General features: G+C 41.8%; 2 protein-coding genes across 4 annotated transcripts in view; one reads left to right on the top strand and one right to left on the bottom strand.

Annotated features, from left to right (window-relative positions):
- The window catches only part of LOC127571170 (bcl-2-related ovarian killer protein-like), a 44594-nt gene extending 38328 nt beyond the window's left edge, over positions 1–6266 (top strand). The window contains exon 5 of the mRNA XM_052017282.1: positions 1242–6266. Within this exon, the coding sequence (XP_051873242.1) occupies positions 1242–1367 (126 nt within the window). The 3' untranslated portion in view covers positions 1368–6266. The remainder of the gene's footprint in view (positions 1–1241) is intronic.
- The window catches only part of thap4 (THAP domain containing 4), a 100946-nt gene that overhangs the window by 38066 nt on the left and 46694 nt on the right, over positions 1–16186 (bottom strand). For 2 of the 3 annotated variants that reach the window (XM_052017279.1, XM_052017281.1), the window contains one exon: positions 9974–11027. In XM_052017279.1, the coding sequence (XP_051873239.1) occupies positions 10911–11027 (117 nt within the window). In that variant the 3' untranslated portion in view covers positions 9974–10910. Of the gene's footprint in view, positions 1–9973; positions 11028–16186 lie in introns of those variants that run through there. The other variant, XM_052017280.1, reaches the window with a different exon arrangement.

The raw sequence follows: 16186 nt of genomic DNA, 5'->3' as shown, positions 1-16186 counted from the left end.
AGATGGGCAATTGATCAATTGGCCGATTGATCAAGACAGATAAAAGACTCTGGTACCCAAAGGAGAATTGGATTAAAAACTAGCTAAATGGGAGAATGCAAAAAGCAATGGTTAGTGGGTATTTTAGTGACTGGAGGGCAGTGAGCAATGGGTGTCTGCTGTGCTCAGTTCTACCACCCTTGTTGGTCTGTGTGATGTACATGAATGACTTGTACTTGAATAGGAAGTTTGGTGGTAACAGTAAACTTGGCAGTGTGAGATAATGAGGAGGAAAGTTGTAGTTTACAGGAAGTTCAGGATGTACTGCTTGTGTTAGGACAAATGCAGTTGGGGAGGGCAACCAAGACAGGGCTTGGAAAATGGTAGGATACAAGAAAGTGTAGATGAGCCAGTGATAGCTGATGCTGAGATCATGTGTAGAAGAACAGCTGGATCACACATCCCAGATATACGATACATTTGTATTTGCACAAGCTGGACATGTAAGGTTCTTGAAATAGCTGGATTACTATTGATCCTGCTGCTGAAACGCTTGATCATGCTTTTTTTCTGGTTTTCACCTAATGTTCAAATGGTCCCTTGGCCCACCTTCCCATCTGGCAATCTTTGTCGACTTTGAATGTGGGCAGCAGAGTTTTAGATGTTAACTCTCACCAAAACCATTAAGCTGTGTGCTCATCAAAACAAGCTGTCTTTTGGCCTGACAGTGTGTCAGGTTTAAAATCTTCTTAGGGCATTACTTTGATTTCTATAACCACTTCCAGCCCTACAACTTCCAATATCATTGCACTGTTCCAACATTGGTGATTGCACCTCCACCTTCCTTAGCTCTAACCTCTGGCACTCCTTACCTAAACCTCATCCTTCACTCCTTAAATTCATTAAAACCTATCTTTTTACCAAGTTTTTGGTCATCCATTCTAACAGCTTTATGTGGCTTTGTACCAAAATTTGTATGACAATGTTCTTGTAAAATGCCTTGGGTAAGCTTTTATTGTGAACATAGACCTGTAGAGCTCTGTACATTCTTAAGCATGTGCAGTTCCTAGTTGTCATCCCAAACTTATTCTATATTCATTCTAAATTATGTTGTCATCTGATGCTTAAAAAATGCTGCATTTTACTTCAAGTGTACATAATAGGACAGAATAAAATATTTTCCAAAATAATTGAGTAGCTTTGGTCTAAACTATGACCCCAGTCAAGTGGTGTTGAATAATTCTTATCTGTTCTGACCCTAGGCTGACATTACAAAATCTGTGGTTAACAATGATCCCAGTATCCGTGATCATTGGCTCATCTCTGCCATCTGTACCTGTGGACATTTCCTCAAGGCGATCTTCTTCTTCCTCCTGCGAGAGCGTTGACTCCATGTGGAAGATATGGTCAAAGTTAACTTTCCTTATTTAATGTGATACAGAACTCTCAGCATGCCTGAGTATACAGTCTTGACTGAAGGGAATTTCTGCACTTGCTGGACTAGAATATGAACCCTTTGCATTATCGGGCAAAGGGGGGACACTGTCTTGATCTCTTGCTGCAAGGGGAGGATGAGTTCGATAAGGAGATTACTAGCAAATGCAATATTCCCATCCACAATAGCAGCCCAATTGAAAAATCGGCAATAAACATCGAGAAATTAGATACTTTAAAAAAAAGCCACCTTTACCATGGCTTCATCATGGATTCTACAGATTAGCTGCACAACAATGAATTTGCTAGTGTTACAGAAATCCAACCTGAAGCTGGTTTAAAATGGAAGACAGAACAGGAATCCTAAGATTGACAATCAGTTGGCAGAATTTTGGGGACTCCCTTTCACATTTTGCTCTATTGTTATTTTAGATCCTGTAAGGAGTTTTTGCAGTGTTAGGTGGGGAAGAAAAAAACTTTTACTGTCATAAAGAGACATTGTTATTAACTACACTAAATATGGCTTATTTCATTTGTGTAAAGACCTATCTGTGCTAATGTCTGCAGTGGTAGTACCATTCCAGCACAAACCTTCATGTAACAAGGTTTCAGGTTCTATGATATTTTCTGCAATACTAACTTATTCCCTAAAATTCCCCTCAAAGATACCCATGTTTGTTTCATTGGCTGCACTTTAGAATTCCACGATACTGAAGCTAACAGAGATCACATGGTTGAATGCAGACACTGAGAAATAAAACGCTGAAATCTAAACACAGAAAAAGTATGTGTAGAGGAGGAGGAGTTACTCTCTTCACAGATGGTGCCTAACCTGCTGATTATTTCTAACATTTCTTAGACCTTTCATGGCTGATCAGCTTGTCTTCTCACAGAAACCAAGTCTCAGTGGACCAGTGCTTGCTTTCACACACTAAAAGGGGTATTTAAGCCTCCAACATCATAGTTAGAAATCAGGGACTTTTGCTGCACTGCCTTATTGATGTAGGTCACTGTAGAACATGGTGGCCAGTGATATGCTTAGGCAAACAAAGTCAACATGTGGCTGTCAGAGCTCCATAGGAGAGGTAGGCTACAGTCCATCACCCAATAATGTAGGATTTTAAAATATAATTGCCCGAATGAGAAGTTAGGTGGTGTTATTGTTCAGATTTTCACCACAGTCCCTTGGTTTATTACTGGCCAAACCTTTCCCCACCACAGCTGAAAAAACACCCCCTTTTAAGCACTTACCAGACATTGATACCAACAACACAGCAGCCTGAAATTCCAAACCTTTTCAGCTGGTCCTGTTTAAGTCAGGGCTGTGGCCTATAATGAAATTCACAGACTTTCTTAACTTCTGTCCTCAAGCATTACAATGGGGAGGCAAGCAAGTTATGTACATAAGATTTAGGTCTGACTTGTGCCAATGAAAGCAGCAATGAAATAATTTTGTGACCCAAATGAAAGTGGGACGTGGCCTTGTATAAAATCCCTGCACAGGTCTAAGGATGATCAAGTCAGCGTGGTTGTTCAGGGAAGGACCTCTAGCTCATTAGGACTGAAAACAGTTCTTCATGGGGGAAAAGAAATAATAAGTTCAGATACTTAGAACACTAGGAAATGGTAATTATTTAACCAGGAAGTTACACAGACATGAAACTGGGCCAAGAGCTGCTCAATTGACTCAAATATAAATAAAGTGTCTTTGAAGTCTGAAAGAATTGCAACAGGGACATTCTGGTGTCACGATGAATTACAGAGAACCAAAGATTTGAGTTTCAGTCCTTGATGTCAAGGCAGCATTTAACCAATCAAGGAGGCTTGGTAAAACTGAGGTCAATAGGCACAAAGGGGAAAAATTTCCAATGGCTGGAATCATACCTCACGCAATGGAAGGCCAAACATCCCTGCTTCAGAACATCACTGAGTTCCTTGAGGCAGTGTCCTAGGCCCAACCATCTTCCGTGGCTTCATCAATGACCTTCCTTCTGTCATATGGTCAGAAGTGGGGATGTTCACAATGTTCAATTCCATTTCCAACTCCTCAGCAAATGAGGTTGAACCATCCATGCAGCAAGACCTGGACAACACTCGGGCATGGGCTAATAAGTAGGAAAAAACGTGCCTCACGACTATCTTCAACAGGAGAGAGTTTAACCACCTACCCTTGAGATTCAATGGCATTACCTTCACCAAGTTCCCTATCAACATCCTGGGATCATCTTAGTCCAGAAACTCAATTGAACCAGCCATAAGAGGTTGAGTATCATTTGCCAAGTGACACCCCAAAACCTTTCCGTCATTTACAAGACACAAGTTCAGAGAGTCACAGAAACAGGCCCTCAGCCCAACTGGTCCATGCAGACCAAGATACCCATCCAAGCTGGTCCCATTTGCCAGTGTTTGGCCCATAACCTTCTAAACCTTTCCAATTCCATGTTCCTGTTCAACTGTCTTCTGAAAGTTATTATTGTACCTGCCTCAACCATTTCCTCTGGCAGCTCATTTCACATGCATACCATTCTTTGTGTAAAAAGAATCTATTAAATTTTTCCCCTCTCACCTTAAACCTATGCCCTCTAGTTTTTGATTCCCCAACCCTGGGAAAAGGACTGAGTGCATTCACTCTATCTATGCCCCTCATGATTTTATACACCTCTATTAGATCACCTCTTTTCCTTGGAGTGTAGGAGACAAAGTCCTAGCCTATCCAACCTCTCCCTATAACTCAGTCCCTCAAGACCTGGCAACATCCTTATAAATCTTTTTTGCACTCTTTTCAGTTTAATAACATCTTTCCTATAGCAGGGCAACCAAAACTGAACACAGTACTCCAAGTGCTGTCTCACCAGTGTCCTGTTACAACCGCCCACCTTTTATATGCAATGTCCTGACTTATGAAGGCCAATGTGCCAAAGCCACCTTCACCACCCTGTCTACCTGTGACTCTCCTTTCAGGAAACCATGTACTCCAAGGTCCCTCTGTTTTACAACATTCCCCAGGTGCCCTGCTATTCACTATGAAAGTCATACCCGGATTTGACTTTCCAAATGCAATACTTTGCCACAACCGAATTAAACTCCACTACCATTCCTTTGGCCCACTTATTCTGCTGATCAAGATCCCCTGTAACTTTGTTGACACTTCTTCATTGTCTGCTGAGTGTCATCAGCAAACTTACTAACCGTGCCTTGTACATTGACAAACAACAATGGACCCAGCACCGACTCCTGAAGCACACCACTAGTCACGGGCCTCCAGTCTGAGAAAACAACCTTCCACCATCACCCTCTGCTTTCTATTATCACGTCAAGTGTGTGCCCAATTAACCAGCTCTCCTGGATTCCACGTGATCTAACCTTCCAGAGCAGCCTACCGTGTGGAATCTTATCAAAAGGCCCTCACTGAAGTCCATATAAACCATGTCTACACCCTGCCCTCATTGACTTTCTTGGTCCCATCATCAAAAAAAAAGCTCAATTCATACGTAAGACATGATTTCCCACGCACAAAGTCATGCTGATTACCCCTAATCAACCATGCACATACATCTTATCCCTCAGAATCCCCTCCAGTAACTTATCAAGTAAGAGTCTTACAAGTCAAGAACATGATGAATGCTTGCCTGATGAGTGCAGCTCCACAGCACTGAAGAAGCTTAACAACATCCTGACAAAGCAGCCTGAATTGGCACCCTGTCCGCCACTGGTGCATATTGGCTGCAGTATGTGCCATTACTGCAGTATTTTTTTTTATGACAAAATACTCAGCAGTTACCCAAGCTAGTGTGACAGCGCCCTCCAAACCCATGCCCTCAATTACCAAGAACAAGGCTACAGGGACATTGGAACACCAACCCTTACAGGTTCCTCCAAGTTGCACACAATCCCAATGCCTCAATGTCACTGGTCTAATCCCAAAACTGCCCAATAGCACTGTGGGACCAGTTCACCAGAAGGACAGCAGTGGTTCAAGAAGCACCAACATTTGGAGAAGAACAGAAAAATGCTGGCCTTGCCATTAATGCTCACACCCTAAAGATGAAGTTGATAGGACAAAATTCTGGAAACAACACAGAAAAGACAGCTGTTACTACAGTGTGTGTAAGAAAACATAATAAGGATATCAGTTGTGTTCAGGTTAAAGCTAGCAGTCAATTTTCTTTACAGATAAGTTCTTACACAGAAAGAATGAGATAGTCCATCCTATTGACAGCAGAAATACTTTTAGAACAATCAAGGTAGAATCACCCACAGGACTAAAATACCTACTGAAGAATATATTTCTTACAATCTGCAAGAAAACTGTAATTCTTTGTTTCTGAAAATTGATTTTTTTTAACCTCACAATAGGTTTCAGCTGGGGCAAGCATAAAATGTACTCACAGGCCAGTAAGTGAAGCCAATGATATTTTAAGTGCCTGGCCTCATATACATGGTTAAATGGATAGAAAGCAGTTAGCTCCTGAGCAAGGCACCGGGTTCAGGCAACTCAAGGCTTTGAGGTGTTATGGTAGATAAGATGAAAGTGTGAGGGAGGGAGAAAGTTAACAGCTGGGGCAATAAGTACAGGTGTAACTGGCTCAAATGCAAACCTAGTCAGCAAAAGATGCAAAACTGGGAACAAACTCATGAACCACAAATTTACATATTAACCTAACATTCTAATTATATTTTAACTGTATCCGTAATTCCAGTATGTTGGTAAACCTTAGGAACTCTGGATTGTTTCTGTGATTAATCAGTTTTAAAATCTATGAGGCATTTGTGTGTGTACTCTCATACTTACCCCATAAGTGCTACCTGAATTGGGGTAAAATTGATTTCATTAATAAAGAGTACTAATCAAACTATTCTGTCTCCTGAGTCTACAAACACACGTTAAAAGTAAAACGTCTGTTTGCCCTTACACTGGCTGGCATCAGAGACAGACTTTTATTAAAGAAGTCGCTTGGGTCCACTTACCTTGAAGGACCTCTTTGCTCTCTATTTGGGCAGTATTCTGCCTTCATCTGGCAAGAAGGTTGCTGCAGCCTCTCCATTTAGGTAAAGCAATCCTGTTTTCCCAAGTAAGATTTCCAAATGCTTCCTGAAAATGCCTCAAGCACCTACTGCAGTGAGCTGTTAACATGACGGCCAGAGGGATACTAGCAGGAACGGGGTAATAAGGTAGAATTGTAACTGATTCCTGCCCCTTGCCAGGAGAATAATTTAAACAGATGCTCTGTAAAGATGACCTGGAGAATCCAATACCTGTGTCAACCCACAAAATCCAAGGGACAATTTCAGATGTTCAACTGTATGAAAGTTTATGATAAAACCTCTATGCCATATATTCCAAACAAAAGGAAACTGGGCTGTCAATAAATGAAGTTCGAGGAGAAAGTGGAAGGAAATACTTCAATTCCCTGTTACTTAGTTCAGTTAAAACTCCAATAATCCACCATCGGACCATTGGGAAATCCCAATGGTTTGGCATCTGGCTCACCAGGTGCCGATTCCCATGCTCTCTTCAACACACTGGGGCCCTGGTTCCCTACTTTTAAACTCCATACCCCTTGTAATAAGGGACAATATTCTATTAGTTATTCTAATTGCTATCCCTGCATACTAACTTTGTGTTTCAAGTACCAGCAGCCCTAGATCCCTTTGCACTGCAAAGTTCTGCTTCATTTAAATAATAATTTGCTTTTTCATTCTTCCTTCTAAGGCAGGTAACCACACACTGTCCCATACTGTAACTGCTGACTCATTGCCTACTCATTTAATCTTTATTCCTTTGCAGACTCTTTCCTCTCAACTTGCCAACCCAACTATTTTTACTATATCAGTAATACTGACTACAGTACACTCAGCCCCTTCACCCAAGTCATTAATATAAAATAAATGGTGAGGCCCCAGCACTGATTCCTGTGCCACCCCACTAGTTACTGATTGCCAATCTGAAAATGACCTGTTATCATGTTGAATTAGACCTCTACCCTGACTGGGGTCCTCCAGAACTAACACAAAAACTTTGGATGACGGTACAGCACAGGAACAGGCCCTTCAGCCCACAATGTTGTGCCAAACTAATTAAACTAGTAATTAAACGACTAAACTAATCCCTTCTGTCTACACAAGTTCCATATCCCTCCATTCTCTGCACATTCATGTGCCTATCTAAAAGCCTCTTAAACGCCCCTATCGTATTTGCCTCCACTACCACCCCTGCCAGCCCATTCCAGGCACCCACCACCCTCTGTGTAAAAAAAAACTTACCCCGCACATCTCCTTTGAACTTATCCCCTCTCACCTTAAATGCATGCCCTCTAGTATTAGACATTTGAACCCTGGTACAAAGATACTGGCTGTCTACCCTATCTATGCCTCTCATAATCTTATAAACTTTTATCAGGTCCCCCCTCAGCCTCTCCCACTCCAGAGAAAATAACCCAAGTTTGTCCAACCCCTGCTTATAGCACATGCCCTCTAATCCAGGCAGCATCCTGGTAAAGCTCTTCTGAACCCTCTCCAAAGCCTTCGGGGCAACCAGAATTGAATGCAATACCCCAGATGTGGCTAACCAGAGTTTTATAAAGCTGCAACATAACTTCCTGACTCCTGAACTCAATGCCTTGACTGATAAAGGCAAGCATGCCATATGCCTTCTTTACCTTTTCAACCTGTGCAGCCACTTTCAGGGCTGGCTTCTCCCCTTAGCAGCAGGATGCCTAACTGGAGGGGAACCATACCCTGGTGGGGAGGTTCACTAGTGCTACTCAGGAGGATTTAAATGTTTGGCAGGGGGATAAGTACCAGAGCACCAGGCACAAACCAGGAGCCAGTCTGATGCAATCTGACAATCACCCACTTGGCATATTGTGCAGGAAAGAGTATTGTTGTCCTTTCTCCTTGAACTTGTTTCCCTACAATGGGAGACCATCCCAAAGCAAGTAATGTGGTATGGACCATTAAGGTACAGGTAGTTCATATATTATGTAAAACCAAGGATGGGAATACAAAACCAAGCTTTTAAGCAATTTCTTGGGTCACGGTTTGAAGTGCTCTTCATTGTTCTAGGTGGAAACATTTAAGATTTGAGGTTTAATTTTCCATGTGCCTCCCTCAAGTTTCTTACACTATCCAATTCAATCCTGGTTTATCTATACAGGAAAATCTCCTATAATCTATTATCTGATCATTTGGAAGTCTTGATGGTTTGGCACATGGCTAACTGTCTCCGGTTCCCATGGTCCTTTAACACACCAGGGTCTTCTTTTCCCTTTTTGCTTACAGAGTTAACTGGAAAATTTATTGTAGTACTGTATACGTATAAAAATAGTGAATTAAAAGTATGTTCGAGTATTAATTGGATTGAATGCAATAGTCCAGAAAATTTGCCAGTCCAGCACCAAAGTCTCTCGCATGTTGGATTAATGAAGTTTTACTGCATCTCATACCCACTTACCCATCCTTGTTCCATGTTCCTCACTACCTTTACCCAACAAAAACCTATTGACCTCTGCCTTGACTCTGAATTCAAAGTCATTTGAGGCACTGAATTCCAGGCTATAGAAAAAATGTTTCCCTTCATTGCTGATGCATGTGATCTGGATTCCCCTACTACTACTTCTATCAACCCCACCTAATCCCTTTAATCATCTTAAATACCTCATATTATCTTCAAGCTTCTGAACTCAAAAGACAAAAGGAATGCAAACTAGATTAATGTGGCCCAATTTAATAAATGTAAACCTTTTAGCCATGGTATCAGTCATTTGAATCTCGCAAACACAGAAAGGGTGTGATCAAGGGTCCACTTACAAAGAATAACAATCTTTTGAAAGGCAAAAGACTGCAGATGTTGAAACACTGAAATAGAAACAAAATGCAGAAAATACACTGCAGGTCAGGCAGTACCTGTGGAGAGGAAAACAAAATTAATGTTTCAGGTTGATGACCTTTTATCGGAACAGCTAAAAGTCAAGGTCAAACAGCTTAAGTTGCAGAGATACCCTTTTTTTCTCCTCACCACTCCTCCCATCACTGCAATTTGAAACATACTTGATGAAAGATAGTCAACCTGAAATGTTAACTGTTTCTCTATCCACAGGTGCTGCCTGACCCACTGAGTATTTCCAGCATTTTCTGCTTTTGAGTTCCACCCTTGAAGATAATGCCCAACATTTCATTAGCCTGTATCGCTACTTTTCGTACATTTATACTGGCTCTTAGCAATTTGTATGCATGGTTCTCTAAATCAGCTTACCCACATTTGCCTAGCTTCCATCTTTTTGGATGAGAGGTGTCCCAGTGGATGATTCATTTGTTACTCCATTTAAGGATCTTTTTATTAACCCTTGGGTGAGCTACTGAAATGTTAGTTGCATCATTTGCTCTTCCATCAAGAGGGACTCCCCATTACATAAGCCATTCAATGCTCCATTAGGAGATGCACTGAAAGGTTAATCCATTTGCTAAGTCACTCAAAACCCCAACAGATGGGTCATTGGAAGGTATCAGTATTATTTGAATCGTGTTAGTCTATTATGTTACAGCATTCTAGAGACAACAGTACAATTTGTGGACATTTATTTACACAATAAAGGATGAATCAAGTCATTAATTTTGCTGAAAACTTCAAGTTAATGTTCTCCAGCTCAGAATCACTCCCACTTTCATTTAACGTATTTGTGAAGTTTTGATTTAAACACATCATGCAATCCAGTCTTCAATGTCAACCTTACATCACTACGGCTGCAGCACCTACCACAGGAACTGCACCAGTTTAAGAAAAAGGCACATTACCACTAGACTTCACAGCCACTGAACATACATTACACTGGTAACATTACCTTGACAATTACCTTGACACTGGTAACATTACCTTGATGAGAGATGGTATTTCCTCTGGCTGGGGTGTCTGGACCAAGGACCACAGTCTCAAAATAAGAAGTTGGCCATTCAGTACTGATATGAAAAGCAACTTCTTCATCCCTCTGCCTGGCAGAGCTGAGGTAGTCTCTGTTATTGCATTTAATAGTATGCTAACAATGGAGTCAACCTAGATTAGATGCTTGGGAGAGTGGAGTCCAGAAGAAATGTCAAATAAAGAGAGCTTCAAAGAGACAGATGTAATCTAGCAGTATAGGGCTGCTGGATACTAAGTTATCTATCACTCGATTTTAACTAGTGAGTGAAAGGAACACAAAATCTTATTTGTCTGGGAAGGCAAAACAAAATCATTACAGAAGTTTCCCTGATTGTCACGACTTGCCACCAAGTCAATAGAAAGCTCTTACAATCTTTCAAAGGCCGTCATGCATATTCTGAGACATTCCATATTTTGTAAAATGAACAGATGGTAATTTCCACTGTTGTGGTCAATCAATTATACATCTCCAAAAGTAAAATCTGCAACCACCACTTAAAGTGCTCAAGTTTAACACAATGAGGCTACAGTGTAAAATGGAAAGCATGTGTACCTTGCAAACATGTTACATAATACACTGTTAGGAACTGCGTGTGTAGGTTACATGGAGATGCTGAAGTAGAGGTTGTTTATCAGTTGCCATAAAAACGGTTTGCTCCAACTTCCCTTCCTTTGTGAGTCTGAATGTCCGTGAAATCTGAAAGTGAAAACACAAATCAAGGAAAGGTCACTGACAGCAGGAATACTTAATGAAAATAAAGATCAAAGAACATTCATTTCTATCTGAAATACAGCAACCAAGAACCACTTTCTTGATAAATGAAAATCACAAAAACTGCAGATGCTGGAAATCTGAAATCAAAACAGAAAACGCTGGAATTGGACTTGGTTTATTATTGTCACGTACTGAGGTACAGTGAAAAACTTGTCTTGCACACTGTTCATTCAGATCAATTCATTACACAGTGTATTGAGGTAGTACAAGGTAAAACAATAACAGAATGCAGAAGAAAATGTCACAGCTACAGAGACAGTGCAGTGCAGGTAAACAATAAGGTGCAAGGTCATAAGAGGTAGATTGTGAGGTCAAGAGTCCATCTTATTGTACGAGGGAACTGTTTAATAGTCTTATAACAGTGGGATAGAAGCTGTCCTTGAGCCTGGTGGTACGTGCTTTCAGGCTGTTTTCAGGCACTGGAAACACTCAGCAGGCCAGGCAGCATCTGTGGAAAGGGAAACAGTTAACATTTCAGGTTTGGGACACTTCAGAATTGGAAGAGATGCCAGTGGGAATACACTGGCTTGTTTCATTCTCACATCAGAAGGATTGAAGTCACCCTCCAAAACATGAATGCAATCCTGGTTGACAGCCAGTGCTTCATTATTAGAAAGGTTAAATGTTTATATAATTTTAAAGCAATACTCCAACATTCTGTTCACATAATTCAGAGCATTAAAGATTCCACTGCACTAACACAATGAGTCAGGGGCTCTCCCCATCTAAGCGGGCATTTCACCCTCAACCAATACCATAACTAGAAGATGAACCAACTGTCACCAACAATTCTGATATTTTATCTCTATCTTTTATGATGCTTTTACCTTGACAATTGCAGTTGCAGTTCAAAATAATTAATTTTCTATGCTAAATGCTTTCTGGAATGAAATAAACGCAAAAGCCTCTTTGGTGTGAGCACAGGTCAACTCCGTTCCGCCACGAGCTTAATTAGGGAGGCTCGACCCAGAATTCTGCTTGAATGAAATATACACTGGGGTGTTGAACAAAGCAGACAGTGTTAAATAACAGAGTCAAGACTTAGTGCACCAATATTAAGATGCAAGCAGTCTGTTTGCATGCGTATGGAGAAACAGTGCACAGGCTTTTCCACCAAGTTACAAGTAGTCGAGGTCTTAAGATAGAAAATACATCTACACTCCCCATAAGTCCAGATAACTGGCCTTTGATACATTTATCATTAGTCATTCATATTTATTGCCTCCCGAGAGGTTGAAGTTGCCCAGCTGGTCAAATGCTCCTCATTGCTGTGTAAACATATTTAGAAGTCGGTTTATTCTCCTGTATCCTATCCTCTGCCTGGCTTAAAGGACAAACTTTCTCCCTCACACTCTCGTTGCTCTGTTAACCCCTTCAGTCTCTTTTCAGATGGGCCGACTTTTCATCCTTCAGGGGTTATTACACTGAAGATAATGTGGGTGCTCGATAGCACCATGTACAACACCATGAACGGAGGTGTCGTACATGGTGCTATCGAGCATACACATTACCATGAAAAATATTCTATACAACTGCTAATGAAGGAATCCTGTACGAGTGAACTTAGTTTTGCAACGTTGGGAAAATTCCAAGGTTCAGAACCAAAGTGACGATTTTAGAATCCCAAGCCGTACTAACAAAAGCTCTTCAACGTGCCCTCCCCCACCCTCCCATTGCTTTTGATTGGATTTCATTCTTTTTCAAGGCAACAAGCTACAAAATGCCATCAATGACTTCATGACTTTGCAGATGTCCCCCAAGAGTACACATTGGTGAGTGATCATTTCTATAAGCCGAACAGGAAAGACATGCAGTCAACAAGTTTGTCTTTCTAGGACTTTGCATTTCCTGCTTGTGCACTGCAACACAAACCTCTTGCTCATTAAAGAGAAGTCTTTAGACAGATGGTCTAGATGACAGAAAACAAACTGCTACTGTGAGATGTCCCATCTGCTAGTCATTAACTGTCTCTTTCCAAAAACATTGAGATCTGGGCATAGAATCCAAGACACACATGTAGTTACTCCTGAAGCACAAAATTGGAAAAGTAAAAATTTTCAATTCATATTTGTTCATATAGTTCATGAGTTAAATGTGCCCACTAGTGCTGGACATCTGAAGAATGGCCATGTTTTATGAATTATGCCATGAGACCTTTTATAACCACCAAAAATATCAGTCAGGCCCTGAATTTAACACTTGATTAGGTCTCAGGTATCTACAGTCAGACAAGCCCACAAACAACATGATGAAGAGTCACTAGTAACAAACAATTTGCTGGAGGAACTCAGTGGGTCAGCCAGCATCTATGGAGAAAAATGGACAATTGTCGTTTCAGGTCAAGACCCTTCATCTGGAGTGAAAGATAGAGGGGAGATAGCCAAGTTTGGAGGAGATGCATCTAAACATTTGTCTCACCTGAAGGGGCAGTTTTGGGCCCTGGATGGTGGTGAAGGAGGAGGTGTAGGGATACGTGTAGGGGAAGGTGCCTGGGGAGGGGGGAGGATGGATAGGGTGGGATGAGCGGACCAGGAAATTATGGAGGGAGTGGTCCTGGAAGAATGCAGAAAGGGGTGAAGAGCGAAGAGGTGGCTGGTGCTGGGATCCCATTGCAGAGAAAATCACAAATGTCACTCCACTCTTTAAGAAGAGAGGGAGGCAAAAGACAGGAAATTATAGGCTAGTTAGCCTGACTTCAGTGGTTGATAAGATGCTAAAGTCTATTATTAAGGATGAAGTTTCGGGATACTTGGAAGCTCACAAGAAAATAGACCGATATCAGCATGGTTTCCTTAAGGGGAGATCTTGCCTGACAAACCTGTTGGAATTCTTTGAGGAAGTAACAGGCAGCATAGACAAAGGAGAGTCAGTGGATGTTGTTTACTTGGATTTTCAGAAGGTCATTGACAACATGCCGCACACAAGGCTACTAAGCAAGATAGGAGCCCATGGTATTACAAGAAAAGGTACTAGCGTGGACAGAAAACTGGCTGACTGGCAGAAGGCAAAGAGTGGGAATAAAGGGGGCTGCCGGTGACTGGTGGTGTTCCGCAGGGGTTGGTGTTGGGTCTGCTACTTTTCACGTTATATGTTAATGATCTGGGTGACGGAATTGATGGCTGTGTGGCCAAGTTTGTGGATGATACAAAGATAGGTGGAGGGGCAGGTAGTGTTGAGGAAGCAGGGAGTCTGCAGAAGGACTTGAACAGGTTGGGAGAATGGGTAAAGAAGTGGCAGATGGAGTACAGCATAGGGAAGTGTATGGTCATGCCCTTTGGTAGAAGGAATAAAAGCATAGATTATTTTCTAAATGGGGAGTGAATTCAGAAATTGGAGGTGTAAAGGGACTTGGGAGTCCTAGTGCAGGATTCCCTAAAGGTTAACTTGCAGGTTGAGTCGGTAGTAAGGAAGGCAAATGCAATGTTAGCATTCATTTTGAGAGGACTAGAATATAAAAACAAGGATGTAATGCTGAGGCTTTATAAAGCGTTGGTCAGACCACATTTGGAGTATTGTGAGCAGTTTTGGGTCCCATGTCCAAGGAAGGATGTGCTGGCACTGGAGAGGGTCCAGAGGAGGTTTACAAGAACGATCCCAGAAATGAAAGTGTTAACATGAGGAGCATTTCATGGCTCTGGGCCTGTACTTGCTGGAGTTTAGAAGGGTGAGGGGGGATCTCATTGAAACCTACCGAATATTGAAAGGATAGAGTGGATGTGGAGAGGATGCTTCCAGCAGTGGGAGAGTCTAGGACCAGAGGGCACAGCCTCAGAATAGAAGGGTATCCCTTTAGAACAGAGATGAGGAGAAATTTCTTTAGCCAGAGGGTGGTGAATCTGTGGAATTCATTGCCACAGACGGCTGTGGAGGCCAGGTCATTGGGTACACTTAAAGCGGAGGTTGATAGGTTCTTGATTAGCAAGGGCGCAAAAGGTTACAGGGAGAAGGCTGGAGAATGAGGTTGAGAGGGAAAAATAGATCAGCCATGATCGAATGGCAGAGCAGACTTGAAGGGCTGAATGGCCTGATTCTGTTCCTATGCCTTATGGTCTAGCTGGTGGAAGTTTCGAAGAATGATATACTGGATGTGTCGACTGGTGGGGTGAAAGGCAAGGATGAGGGGAACTTTATCCCTGTTCTGTCTCTAGGGGAAAGTGGGATAAGAAAAGGATTGGGGGAAATAAAGGAGATGTGGGTGAGGGCTCCATCAACCAGTGGGGGGGAAAGCCCCATTTTCTGAAACAGGAGGACATCTCAGGAAGGCCTCATCTCAAGAACAGATGAGGTGGAGATGGGGAAACTGAGACAGCCGTGTCACTAGTGACAGCTCTAAACCAAGGGTCGCAAATGACAGCAAATACTTAAATCTTTTCTAAAGATCAGTTGACTATAAATCAGTCATTGCAGTAAAAGTAAAACTCAACCACCACCCCAGTTCTGCTCTGCTTCAGGAGCTGAGGCACCAGAGAAAGCTTAACTATGTTGCAGGAATATTTGATTGCAACAATGCTCATTTTGACAAATTGCAACCTTAAGCCTCTTATCTGTCACTGATCAGCACCTGCCCAGCTCGCACAGAGCGAGACTAAGAGACAACTGATTAAAGTCAGATAGGATGCTCTGCAGAGAAAAAGCCACCCACACAACTTTGGTTGATACAAAGGAAACTTTAAATTGACATTTTCCACTTGCTTTAAACAGACATTAAAATGAACTTATTGATACAAATTTTCTCCTGATGACAGCGTTGCTTTTATTCTACATAGACCCATTTGTGTGCAAGTATTTGCTCAGACTCGAATGACAGTGCAAACAAATCTTACTGTAGTCAAACTCCAATAATCCGCTATTATACTGTTCATAAATTACAATGGTTTGGCATCTGGCTCACAGGGTGCTGATTCCCACTCTCCTTTTGACACACTGGGGCTCCAGTTGCTATGCTCCGTTTGATACACTGGGGCCCTGGTTCCCCACTTCCCCGAAACTTAGTGGGGCCCATTTCTCAAGCTCCTTTGAAACTTACTTTCTCCACCGGAAAATTTATTTAAGATGTTACACGCTGACATAAAAGTGAATTA

Source organism: Pristis pectinata, chromosome 6 (genome assembly GCF_009764475.1).
Source record: "Pristis pectinata isolate sPriPec2 chromosome 6, sPriPec2.1.pri, whole genome shotgun sequence".
Taxonomy (NCBI): domain Eukaryota; kingdom Metazoa; phylum Chordata; class Chondrichthyes; order Rhinopristiformes; family Pristidae; genus Pristis; species Pristis pectinata.
The sequence above is the reverse complement of the archived record's forward strand: the minus strand, read 5'-3'. Positions and strand labels throughout refer to the sequence as shown.